General features: G+C 38.0%; 1 protein-coding gene across 1 annotated transcript in view; it reads right to left on the bottom strand.

Moving 5' to 3' along the window:
- LOC139742121 (uncharacterized) overlaps nucleotides 1–13,357 on the bottom strand; it is a 45,917-nt gene that overhangs the window by 22,675 nt on the left and 9,885 nt on the right. Inside the window, exons 3-4 of the mRNA XM_071652692.1 lie at nucleotides 5,004–5,102; nucleotides 1,129–1,230 (exon numbers count right to left, since the gene is read on the bottom strand). Coding sequence (XP_071508793.1) covers nucleotides 1,129–1,230; nucleotides 5,004–5,102 — 201 coding nt within the window. The remainder of the gene's footprint in view (nucleotides 1–1,128; nucleotides 1,231–5,003; nucleotides 5,103–13,357) is intronic.

Here is a 13,357-nt window from a genome sequence, read left to right on the forward strand (position 1 = left end):
AAACTTGCAGGAAAGGTTGAGAATGACACAAGTACCAAACGATTAACTTTTGGTAGTGATCCGCGAATTTTTGGGGAATTTATGAAGGATTTTTGATATTTTGGCAGGTAGGGTCAATGAACTAGGGAGTTCAGGCTGCGCGTATTTGAGGTTTGCATGCGCGCATAAAAGCACGTGCTCTAGTTTCTGCTAGGGCGAGGCGCGCTGTGCAGCTGAGGGTTTATGACGTAACAAAGGCTTCTATATTGGGAAATCAGGCGGCTTTCTGTACTTGGGTGGAAATCACTGATCTCAAACAAGATCAGTGCGGGTGGAAATGGGCTGCATGCTTGGCGGAGGTCTGCGCTCTCAGAGTGCTTTTCTAGTTCGTTCGTTCGTTCGTTCGTTCGTTCGTTCGTTCGTTCGTTCGTTCGTTCGTTCATTCACTCACTCATTCATTCATTCATTCATTCATTCATTCATTCATTCATTCATTCATTCATTCATTCATTCATTCACTCATTCACTCATTCACTCATTCATTCATTCATTCATTCATTCATTCATTCATTCATTCATTCATTCATTCATTCATTCATTCATTCATTCATTCATTCATTCATTCATTCATTCATTCATTCATTCATTCATTCATTCATTCATTCATTCATTCATTCATTCATTCATTCATTCATTCATTCATTCATTCATTCATTCATTCATTCATTCATTCATATGTTTTTGGTCCAGAAGGTTAACTTTACAACAAACTATACAACAAAAAATGCAATGAAATGTATGTCAAAGTACAATTGAAATAAAAAAGTTCAAAACGTAACAGATCCAATGCATACTGGATGTTTTCAGTGACCATTTCTGTTTACATGCGAGGTGGTCTCTCGAGTTTCAACTCTTTCCAATTCTGGAATATATCAATCCTACAGGGATCATGTTGGTTTGTTTTTCCCAACAAGTCATGCATCTATGCCAACTCTGAATAATGGCATTTAAATATAAACTTATCACAATACACAGATATACACAAATAGATGATCTAAGTAGGAAAAGTTTACTATACATATGTTGTATTCTTTTTATCATTATGAAACAGTATAGTCTTAAGTCAAGTCTGTCCTCCTTGTTTCTTACCTTTCCTCCCTTGAGCTGCACCTGTGCTCCATGTCCCAGTAGAGTCTGTACCACCAGCGGCTTACAGTGCTGTACTGCTATGTGAAGGGCTGTGTAGTTATCCTGTTTGATATGATGAGATTGGGATGAAATACAGCAAGAATGAATATTGAACTCACTCATGTCTGTGATTTGTTACTTTGTGTATTTTGAATCTAAATACTTTTACCTTCTTATTATGTTGAAAGACTTCTAAGAATTATACAGTATAACCACTGAGAGGCTACCCTGGGTAAAGAATGAACAAATAAATGACTAGATTATAGATAAATAAACAAGTGAATAAATAGATAGATAGATAGATAGGTAGATAGATAGATAGATAGATAGGTAGGTAGATAGATAGATAGATAGATAGATAGATAGGTAGATAGATAGATAGATAGATAGATAGATAAATAAATAAATAAATAAATACTTTAATAAATAAATGAAACAAATAAATGACTGTTCATTTATGCATACAAACATAAGTACATCATGCAAACAGTAAATACATAAATGACTGATATTCATAACCCATGAATGAATAGATAGATAGATAGATAGATATATAGACAAAGAGAGATAGATAGATCGATAAATAAACAAATAAATAAATAAATAAATAAATAAATAAATAAATAAATAAATACATTAATAAATAAATGAAACAAATAAATGACTGAATAAATACAACATAAGTACATCATACAAACAGTAAAAAAATAAATGACTGATATTCATAACCCATGTCATACTTTCTCTGTACCAGGTAAGTCTCTAATGAATAGCCAAGACAGAAAACTATGTTTCTGTTTTGCTTTCTTTATATAGCATTGATTCCTTATGGTAAGATCTTGGTAGTTTAGTTCCGTTTTATCAGGATACATTTTGTGTGATTATGCACAAAATGACAATGCATATATGCTCTGTGCAAATTAATCATCAATATTCCTAAATATTGAAATAGATCTGAAGAATACAGTGTCAACATTAATAGTATATTTTAATCATTTCACAGCAATGGTGCATTTCTTAATGATACTTTATTGACAAAGAGACATTAGTCATATTTCTATGATATATATCATCTTTAATACATTTTTTTTTCCTAAGAATCCACAAGAATTTTCTTTTCTTGAGCATTGCATTGCTTCCAAGGACAACTAATCAATCAAGGCGAAGAACTGTAACACCTGGTATTTTACAGGGAGCAATAACATATTTTGTTTGCTCTCTTTTTTATAGCATTTGGGGTTTTTGACAAGACTACACATTCAATCATTACACAATGGCCTGATGAATTAAGAGCTAATCACATAAATAATTGTTAGTATTTTGACATATTGAACTTCTGGGCACTGTCTCCTGTAATAAATTGAGAGATATGTTTTTTGAAGGAATTCCGTGTCTTTATTATTTGAGGCATATTTGCTTGCATAAATCATCGTGAAATATTACAAAATGATCCCATATAAACATATAAATTATCTGGGATCATAGAGTTATCATCGTTTGTCAATGTTCATCAGTGTGTGAGCCTCCAGACGTGAGCGAAGGTGTAAATTGGATGAGTGTTTACCATCAGAAGCTGTCAGAGTCTTCCGTTGCTAGGTTACCAACAACTGGTCTCTCCCACTTTGCACGTACGGGTGTCAACATGGGACCGATAAATACCCCAGTTGCTTGTCTGCTATGAAATGCTGAACTTCCGGTTCACCTATTTCTCCCATTCAGAAATATGCTTTTCCACATTATTTACAGTCAGAAAGCACAGTTTATCCTTCGTGATGCAAAGCTTGTCTTTTGTTTTCGAAGTAGAATTTTTAATATCCTAACAAGGCAGACAGAGATTAAAAAGTTAGAAATGTTACAATATTGAAAATGAAAGTAATATTACCAGATTACAAATTTCTAGGTCTAGGATACTTTTCGAATGCTAGTAACTGACTATATTGATGTGGTTTTTACCTGTCTTAAAGGGATCTTTTTCATTTCATTTTCCATTTTTTTTTATTGCCGGCTTTTACCAGGCAAGTTAAATCTAAACTGATCAATCATGATTTCCAGTAAAGAAAAGGAAAAAAAAAAGAAAAAAAAACCTACACAGAAAATTATTTCAATATAATACATTGAAACAAGCAGAGCAAGTAAGAATGATCAACCCATTCAGATATTTGTGATCTGTCATACTACGGCAATACTACACATAATCTTTCCTGATATTTCACTACGACCAAATCATTCCTTAAAGCAGATTATTTCAATGAGAATAGAGGGATATATTTTAGTGGAATCAGGCAGGTGACACAAAATTGATATATATATTTTTTTCAAGTTGGAATAATGCCTTCCATGATGTCCTACAGAAGACTAAAACTGGTTGTTTCCATAGCAACGAAATGATCTCATTCAAACCATGTCATGTGCACGATCACATCATAAGATTAATTGGTATCTCTTTACTTTATATTGATGCCACTTTAATGACTGATTAATGTCAAGTTAGAAACTGTAAATATTTTCTGAGGGTTATATGCCCAAGTTTTGCTGCATTTCTACATTTCGTAAGAACCAAACCTCAAATAGTTGGAAGTGTCAATGTTTCCATTTAAAATTAATTGACATCATTAAATAATTTTGGAGTCAGGTTTGGATCTCATGCTCATATAAATGACTGTATCTACAAATCAACGAGAACATAAAACACTTTTTCTTTCTCACAGGTGATGTGAAAAGTCAACTTAATGCATCATTAAAATATCATAGCTACCAAAATATTTGCATTAGTGGGAGGCTCTGTAGATTAATTCTCTATCAAGCAGGAATGTCAGTAGGTTTTCAGGGAACTAATTTCATCTTACAAAATAGGGTCGAAATAGGGTCAACTGAAGTGGACTTTACCCCAGGCTTAGTATCTAGCTGAAATATTGTGAAAGGGGAGACATGAGGCCTAAAAAGGGTCAGTCTGGAACCAGTCTGGGAAGGGGGGGGGGGGGGGGGGTGTCACTGAAGGTTCCAGAAGGTTAAAGCTATATTACTTCAGTGATGGTGTGTATATTATATCTATGGACGCCTGCATCAGCATGTTTTTTTAAAGCAACGTCCTCCTAAACCCTTTCATGTACATTTTTTTACAAGCCTGCTCAGGTGAAGCTATGTGCCTTTATAGTGTAACAGAGTTAAGGTCACTGTGACACATTAGGGATTAGGTGGATTCCATTCATGGACAACTAGTTTCCAAACATTTGTGCTAACTAGCTAAGAAAGCAGTCCAGCATGCATGATGATTGGCAAAGCGGGAAAATGTCATGCTTAATTGTGCAAATATAATATTGACATCCTCGTGCCACCTTTTTGCGACGGGCAAGAAGAGGAGATATCCATTTTGTGTATGGAAGGAACAGAGGACCGAATGCAAGCATATTCAATTCTTGCCATGTACACTTTTAATGAATGATAACCTTTTAAAGTCTTCGCAACATGATTAGAATCCAGTAATGCCTCCAAAGGGAATGTTATGGGACTGTACATGCAGCACATCAGCTTGATAAATACAACTGTACTGTCACTTCTATTTTCTGTCATGGCTGAAAGTTCTGGGCTCTATGAAAGATATTAGAATGGCAACTCTCGCAAGAATCGCAACTTCCATTAGCAACAACCAATCAGAAAGCAGGGTTCTTGTCATTACCATGGCATTTGCCACGGCAGCAAGAGTTGCTGTATCTTAGCAACTTTAGAAAAACATGAGGCCCTGGTGTACGTTCTTTTGATGCAGAGTATGGACCATCACAATATGAATATAAAAGAAATGCAATGCGATGTATTGTGCTGTATCTGATTTTACCTACCTTTGTTCTTGCATCCACTGAAGCACCTTTCTGTAGCAGCGCCCTGACGACTGCAGTGTGCCCTCGCTTGGCAGCTGCATGTAGACAGACTGCTCCAGCCTGAGGTCAAATACATACAAATTATAACATAATTATTAACCCATTGAGGACGGGCTGATTTTGCTGCAACAAGCATTTCCAATAGACACCTCCCCAAGTAATACTCAGGACTTGTCTTCAGTGGGCTTACATATCATTTTTCCAGAGGTGATAATTGGTTCTATCAGTGGCACATTAATGCTAAAGACATTTATCATTGGTGAATTCTCTGTTGGGTAAACATCTTACTTGCTGATGCATGGATACAAGTGCTGTGGATGCAATGCAATATTAGTCCTTTCCTGCTTTGCTTCTCTCACTCTTCATTTCTCTCTCTCTTTCTCTCACCCTCTCTCTCTCTACATATATATCTATACATCTAATCTATCCAACTATCTATTTGTGACCCGCTACAACAAAATGATCCTAAAGTCGGGCGAGGTCGATTATTTGAAAATTGCATGATATAATCCCCTAGTCTTTCTGCTTTAAATTGATATATAACACATTTTATAAAGATAATCGGCTGCGGAGATATCGATGTTTAAAAGAGAGCATGTCGAGACGTCTGGAAAATCACTGTTTCGAGAAAAGCGCCTTAAAAAGTCTTCCTTTCGACGCAATCGCGAACAAGGGACACGCAAGTCAGTTTTCACCTCTGGACAATAGAAGGTAAGCCCTAGCAACCCCCGAAGAGTTAATTCAAGCACATCAGCGTCGGCGGTCTCCTCACCAACCAATCAGTGACCAAGATGTGAGAAGCGGCTGAGTATAGCGCACCCCGCCCCCACTCACCAGTCGACTGGGCAATGTGCGAGCTTCACGCTTCGGTTAGCAGCAAGCAGCAAACTGACCAATGAGATCACTCTGGTCGTTGTTAGGGGCGGAACCTATCTGTGGCGCTCAATCCAAATTTTCGAACCAGTTTCTGCTTCGTTGAAACGTGAAAAAACATGGCTCAGCAAAACGCTATTTTTCAATCTTTCCTTGGATCATTTTGCTTCAAAATTTCGACAGATGATAGAAGATACGTTAGACTCCAATAATATAGCAAAATCAGAAAATCGTAAGTTTTGACCAATTTTAATGCTCTGACTTCAAACTCGATTTTCGCGGCTTCGACCTTGCGCGACTTTAGGACCTTTTTGTTGTAGCGGGTCACATTTTTCTATCTATCTATCTGAGGCATCCATCTCATCTGTCTATCTATGTGAAAAAAAAAAATCTACGAAAATTCAACACATTTTCACTTCTCTTCCATAATGAAAGAGCACTTGACTTGCCTTTCAATGATCAAAAGACAGGGGGAATAATTTTACAATTGTCAGTGACAAGTCAAGTGAATGTGTACTTTTTCAAAAATTGAATCTTGTTTAATTTTCTTTACACTTTATTTATATCATTCTATGCATGTGATATCACAAACTGTAGTAGTCTTCTCATCCAGCAGTGACTGCACAGATGCTTTGATTCATAACTTTTAAATGACTCACAAGTGTCTGATTTTCCTCAAACTGTCACTGATGTGTTCCGCTGATATTGCTGCATTTACTTACATCTTCATATATGTGAAGGTGAACAAGTACTTTAAGAGTGTGTCGAAAGAAATGACAATGTTAAAGACACGACAGCACGATCAAACTGTAGACACATATCCCAGAATGCACTGCCTTATCCTCACTATATCGGTCGGTGTCACTGTCACTACAACGCTTCACCAGTTTTTGTGTGAACAGCTGCAGATATCACCGAGCAAGAATTACAGTCTGATTTTCGATGTTGTAAACACTAACAACTTTGGTGTCCAACGAGTCTATTGGGGCTTCAGAAGTCTTCAAAACTCAATTCTACCATATCATAATCTTTTATCACTCATCATAAAGTCTAGAAACATGAAGCGCCCGACAATGTGCAGAGAAAGAGCCAGCCCTACGACCTACCAAAATATGTAGGTGACTCAAAATTGGGAGCAGAACATTCTATTGATGCACTTGTGTCTCTCCTCCCTTGTCTGGTGGTGTATAATGAGATGTCAGCGGTGATCCCAATGTCCACCTCCAACCCACATCAACCAAAAACTGATTGGCAACATTTTATCTTGGAGGTGACCCCCATGACCTCCCCAAAAATTGAAACACGGTGTTCACGTGTGGCGCATGTGGTGGGTCACAGAGGGGAAATGAGAGCAGTGTCTGCCGTCTCCATCTCCATTTGTTTGAGTAATCAACCATGAAGGAGGAGATTGGAGGAGGAGGAGGAGGGGTTTAAAGGGATCGTATAGTTTTGGTTAAGATCTAACTTCAGGTTTCTAACATTTTTTTTGTGAGATAATGAGAATCCTCCCATGAAATATGAAAGAACATGCAATTTTAAGAGAAATACAGTGTTATGTGTTAGTTGAATACAGTGTTTATTTGATGAAAACCAGTTTTCAAATGGCTGAGATATCCCAAAACAGAGCAATCCTATTAAAGGTGGGGCCACCGTTTATATGGATCGCTTTGTTTTACTTTGTTTTGGGGACGTCTCAACCATTCCAATAGCGATTTTCATTATACAAATTCCTCTAATAGAATGGTATGCTCTGTATTATTTCGTAAGTGGTTTCTTGGTATCTCGCAGAAAGTTAAAAACCCATTCCTCATCTCCATCAATACTATACCATCCCTTTAAAGGGGAAGGCTAGTAACTGATCAGTGGGAATCAGTGGAAATGCTGGGAGATGATTGTTCCAATCCTTATGGGATTCATTCAAGAGTTCATTGTATATCTATTGTTGTGTGAAAATGATTTGCTTCAGAACGGTCTCATATTCAAGTAATGTGCAGATTAATGCTCCGTCACTGACCAGGGACGCTAACCTGGAAGCATTAAACTGCACATTACTTGAATATGAGACCATTCTGAAGCAAATCATTTTCACACAACAATAGATATACAATGAACTCTTGAATGAATCCCGTAAGGATTGGAACAATCATCTCCCAGCATTTCCACTGATTCCCACTGATCAGTTACTAGCCTTCCCCTTTAATGTCTACCAAACTGGAACATCAGCTGCCTCCGTGAAGGGCACCGGAAAAGATGCAGGCCTAAAATGTCTTCCAAACAGATGCTGAAATTCAGCATTGATAAAATCCATCGACATAAGCCAATCAGTGTTCACTCGAGCATGGGTTCAGAAAAATGAAGGTTTCCGAGTTTATGTCTTGATTTTTGTCTACACTCTCTCTTGACTTTTACTCTGAATTTTCTGATTTCATGTTTCCTTTTATTTTAGACTGGTATTCCCTAGCAAGAATAGTTCTCCTTTAACTAAAGTGACAGTGAGTTTAGACAAGGCCATATCAACACACAAACAAATGACAAAGTGAAACTTTCCATCACAGCCAGACAAATGTTTCATACTGGCCATAAATCAAGCACTTGATACCAAGGTCAATGCACTTTGGGCTCCAAACTCCAATTTCAGTTTTTCTCCATACCCATCATGTGCTGCATTTCTCGCCATGATAACTTCAATCAAGTGATGAAGTACTACTCTTTTTGGCACATTAGCAAAACAGTCAAAAAGATTTGAAAAAGCATAATTTAACCCATAGGAAGATAAAACTGCAGTTTTGACTTGCATCATCTTGGCAATGGATCAAGTACTTGTATCATTTCTCATTAAACAAACCTTCTCAAAACAGATATCAGCAAGCCAAATGTTTCAAGGGGTTGGTTTACTGCTCTATGCCTCTGACCTGCATAAATATGGATCCATTATACCCTTTTTTTCCTGGAGTGGGGACTGGAGAGTATGAGGGGGAAAGAGATATCTCTGTGGGGACTTTGTGCTAAGTGGAGTACTTACAAATCACACACACATGTTTCACAAACTTGTGTCCTGACATAATTCATATGACATTCATCCCTTCTGACAGCGATTCCTCCGACATCTTCAGATCATAATGTACCTTGTATCAGGGCAATTACCCCCCCCCCTCTCTCTCCCCCCTCTCAACCCCCCCCCCCCCCCCCCCCCAATTATTGGTCTAATAGTGATATTGTTAGAATAAAGATTAGGGTTCAGGTTAGGGTTAGAGTTTGGGTTAGGGTTTGGATTCTGTTCAGGATTAGGATTAGGGTTAGGGTGAGGGGAAGGGTTTGGGGTAATTGTGCAGGGGGTAATTGTCCTAGGCCCATTTACCTGATTAGAATTGGGTTTTCTTTCTCACTTTTACTGCCATAAACATCCAATGGTGCAACAAATGTCAGAGATGCGATCTTTATCTCCTTGCAACTACATTACTGCTATCTCCTGGTAACAATGATGAATAGTGACAAACCCTGCAGTGAGATTAGGTCCCAAGGAAATTCGGGAGAGATATTATCAATTTTATGATTGACCGCCCACAATACGGCACGTGACCATCGCAACTACATAATATGAAGAGCTTAACTCTTAATGTGCCAGGCCCAAAACCCCTAACGTGCCAGAGGTTTTTACTTAAGGCCAGAATGTATCGAAACTGGACTGACAATGTAATTTAAAACTGCCATATCTTTCAAACTATCGACTGTTTTGAATTGAGTTCTACACAACAAATATCAAGAAATGATTGTTCTTTCGTGCCATGTAGTCAGTTTTCCGTAATATCTATCTGAACTTGAAGTATTGCAGAAATGAATAATATCATCAAAAAATTATTGGAATTTTTTGTGTAGTATGAAAAGAAAGAGTCAGTCGTGGTTTTTCTTCAATAGAACGCTCCCTTGACTCTGTGAGAAAGTTTTAGAGCTACATCTCCCGTTTCAAATGATAGCAAAATTGTCTTCTAGAATTGTATGATTCCAAAGATACAAGCGGTTTATTTTGTCTTAGCAATTTCTCTTTCTGCCTCAGTAATTCATTCCCAAATCTGAGTCCTTTAGTCCCAGATCCTGTATTTGAAACTAAAGTAATTGTCCCGGGCCCTGGAAAGTGTCTTTTGTCCACTTGAGAAGGAAGCACCCTCTAATCCTTCTTTTGTCTATGCGGACTACGGGCGGGCGCACTCTATTGAAATCGGCAGGCCTTTGTCAGCGAGGATTTGTGCGCGCGCAATTCCTTGGTAACGGCGGAGATCATCCGAGTACTGATTGAGTACAATACACACTAGCGGTTGCTAGGGGCAGCTTGAAGGATGAACATGACTCCTGATCGAAAGCGAAGATGCTGCCGTGATCTGACCGATAAAAGTGCACACGTCTTCCGGTTTTTATTTGTCTAACGCTGTATCAATCAAGAATGTTGATCCGATCAACCTATTGCCAGCCACTGTCCATCCGATCACAATATTACCAAAATATTATAACAAAGTTAATTCACGGTAGTATACCACTTTTGTGTTTATTGCCAATCCAGAGAAATCAAAGTAAAGTGGGTTTGGCTAGAAAACCAGTTCAATCTCAGCACCACGAGGTCAGTCGCTCGGAGCAGCACACCACGTGCTTGTAAGCCCAGCGCTGGTGTTTGAAGCCATGTGCGTGCAACTGAAAAGCTCACCATTCATTTCATGATTCGGTAAAATAGCGCTACGTTGGGAGGAGCCCTCTCATTCTCGAAACGATCATCTCACTTTGAAATAGTAAAGTTCAATAGCGCTGTACTTGTGAACTATGCGGCCAGAGTTGTGAAGTAATTGAATCTTGCAAACGAATGAATTCAGTCAGATTTGAAATTTCCAAAAGCCCGATCAGAACAGCGAAAATAACAACGAATTGAGACAAGACACTAAAACATGACACAGATAAACAGTGAAAGGAAAGGCAGCTTTGCACATATCATGATGAAGGAGCGAACAATGCAATTACATTCAACAAAATCATTACGGTACAAATAACACTTAAAAAGAATCAAAAGCCCCCTGACAGTAGGCCTGATCTGCATAGCAAAATTGGTGACAAGAAGACAAAACTGTAGGTGCCGACAAGTATAAAATCACGTTTTACATTGCTGGTATGCTTTTTCAATGTTTGCTGTCTTTGATTGTCTTTAGTCTCATTCGCCGTGAAACATTTGATTATCTGAATATGACATTATTCAACGGCACATTCCATACTTTCACATGGCGTCAGAAATCTCTATAGCGCCTGCCAATATAGGTTTCATACCGAGCGATTTGTAACCATCAGAATTATTTTGAACGTTCATGGAAATCATAACATCGATCACTCTACTGTTGAAGTTCCTTCATTGGTTTATAATAGCCGATGGATGTTAGTTCCGTACTTGAATTCGTACCTTCATTGCGTTGTGACACAGTTTTCATGAAGCAGCATCATCCGACATTTCTTTCTTTCTTTTTTTGTGTGATCTCCAACACTGTTTTACTCCAAGGACTGAACAGCGGGATCTGAGTTTGAAGTTTTCAAAATCTGCATGCTAACAAATAGTTTGATGTTACTTTGCATCCTCTCTCTCTCTCTCTCCCTCTCTCTCTTATCTAAAGTCCTACGTAATAATAACTTTGATGGATTTGCTTGAGTTTGAACATTTTCCTCTTCACCTGCAACTCGGGGAAAATAACACGTTTCTATAAGAGGTAGGATAAACGATAAGCAAAGCTCAACAAATAACATAAATGCGTAAATATACTTTAATTCTGTGTCTCACTGAGCGATGAATGTTTGGAAACCTATCAAATTATAGGTTTCGAGCTTCCTAAACAGTTGAAATCAAAATCAAACAAGAAAACCCGTTTGCGAATTTGATATTGGCTGTCTACGAATTACTGATCGAATTCTGTTCTACTTTATCGAGACTGTGCTGTAGGGATTGTGTCTGCATCATTGCTTGGCGATAAACGATACAGCTTCGATTTTTGTTATCATGAAATGATAAATAATTATTGATCATTTTGCGTGGTTGAGTAAACAATTTCTATAATACACCAATCAACTGTCGATGGTTCTTTTTTGTTTGTTTTGATTTTGTTTTTGTTTTTGGCCAAAAGAAATAAGATGAATATTCTTGACGTTCGCAACGATTCTGGTCGCTAATTCGAGAGTACGTAGTTAGAGACATTTACTGTTCCCATAGCCAAGGTTATTTACACGCTATTTATAGCCGGAAAGCTACAAGAACCAAAACATCCTCCAAAATACGGCAGGACAATGACAAATTTTACGGATACGGAGAGACGCTCAATGCGTGAAAACTAGTTTTCTTCAAAATGTATAGAGAAAAGAAGAAGCAACATAATAAGAGAGAAGGCATGCCGAAAGAGGTACAGTATGAAGACCAATTGAAGAGAAACCCTCAAAGAAAAAAAAAATGCAACCGTGGACGCAAGCACAAAAACAAAAACCAGTACATGGAAAACAACATAGTTTGACTGATTTTCACGTGCACATCGTCACATACATATAGAAAATCAGGCTCTATAATGTACTTTCATATCGGTGGAGTAAAACCAATACAGCCAGTTTGCGCTAAAATTACAGTTCCAGTCACTTTCGTAAGTTTGAGAAAAAAAAATCGGTTTTGGGTCAAAACCAGTGTTGATTAGTATTTGTACTATTTGCATGTCGTCGCTCAAAACAACAGCTCTATTCGCTCTTTGCGAACGCTGCCTACAATTTTTAAACTGAACTAAGCAAAATAATGTTCATCTTTTGCGATCTATATTTTGTCTGAAATTCCGAAACACTAGATTTCTACTTTGAATTTCATTTCGCTTCGAACTAGGAGAAGGTAATCACGCCAAAACAAACTACGAACTACGTGTGGTACCAAGCGGCATAGTTTACAGGTCTACTTTCCGTTCACTGCACACGTGCATAAGACAAGAACAAAAGCGTCTTCTTCTTTTGTATGCTAGCGTGGGGACGATTAGTGAAGTTCACCAAAATAAAAGGATGAAAGACTTGACCGACGAACGCAAGCTTACCGTCTTTGAGGGACAAAATCAAAGCAGCTTCCCGCCGGACAGCATCCAAGCGGAACAATACAACTGGAACCGCATAGGCAATACACGCAGATTAAATAGCATACACACGCGTGGTTTACCAATGAGACTTTTGATCTATACACATCTCGCAGAGGGTGCGCTCGCTGCGGATTTTCCCGACGCGAAAAAAATACATCTAGCCGAAAAATCACGTATTTACTCAAAATTTTCCAATGTAAGCATACTCATATTTTGGGTGAAAACGATGGCTATGCTAGTCAGCTACCAGTACATATCATTGTCAGTTTCTTGGTGTAACACATTATGGTACCATAAGAACTTAAATAATCAATGTTTTTC

Source organism: Diadema antillarum, unplaced genomic scaffold, assembly GCF_040938485.1.
Source record: "Diadema antillarum isolate AM-2024a unplaced genomic scaffold, OU_Dant_1.0 seq00000980_RagTag, whole genome shotgun sequence".
Classification (NCBI taxonomy): Eukaryota; Metazoa; Echinodermata; class Echinoidea; order Diadematoida; family Diadematidae; genus Diadema; species Diadema antillarum.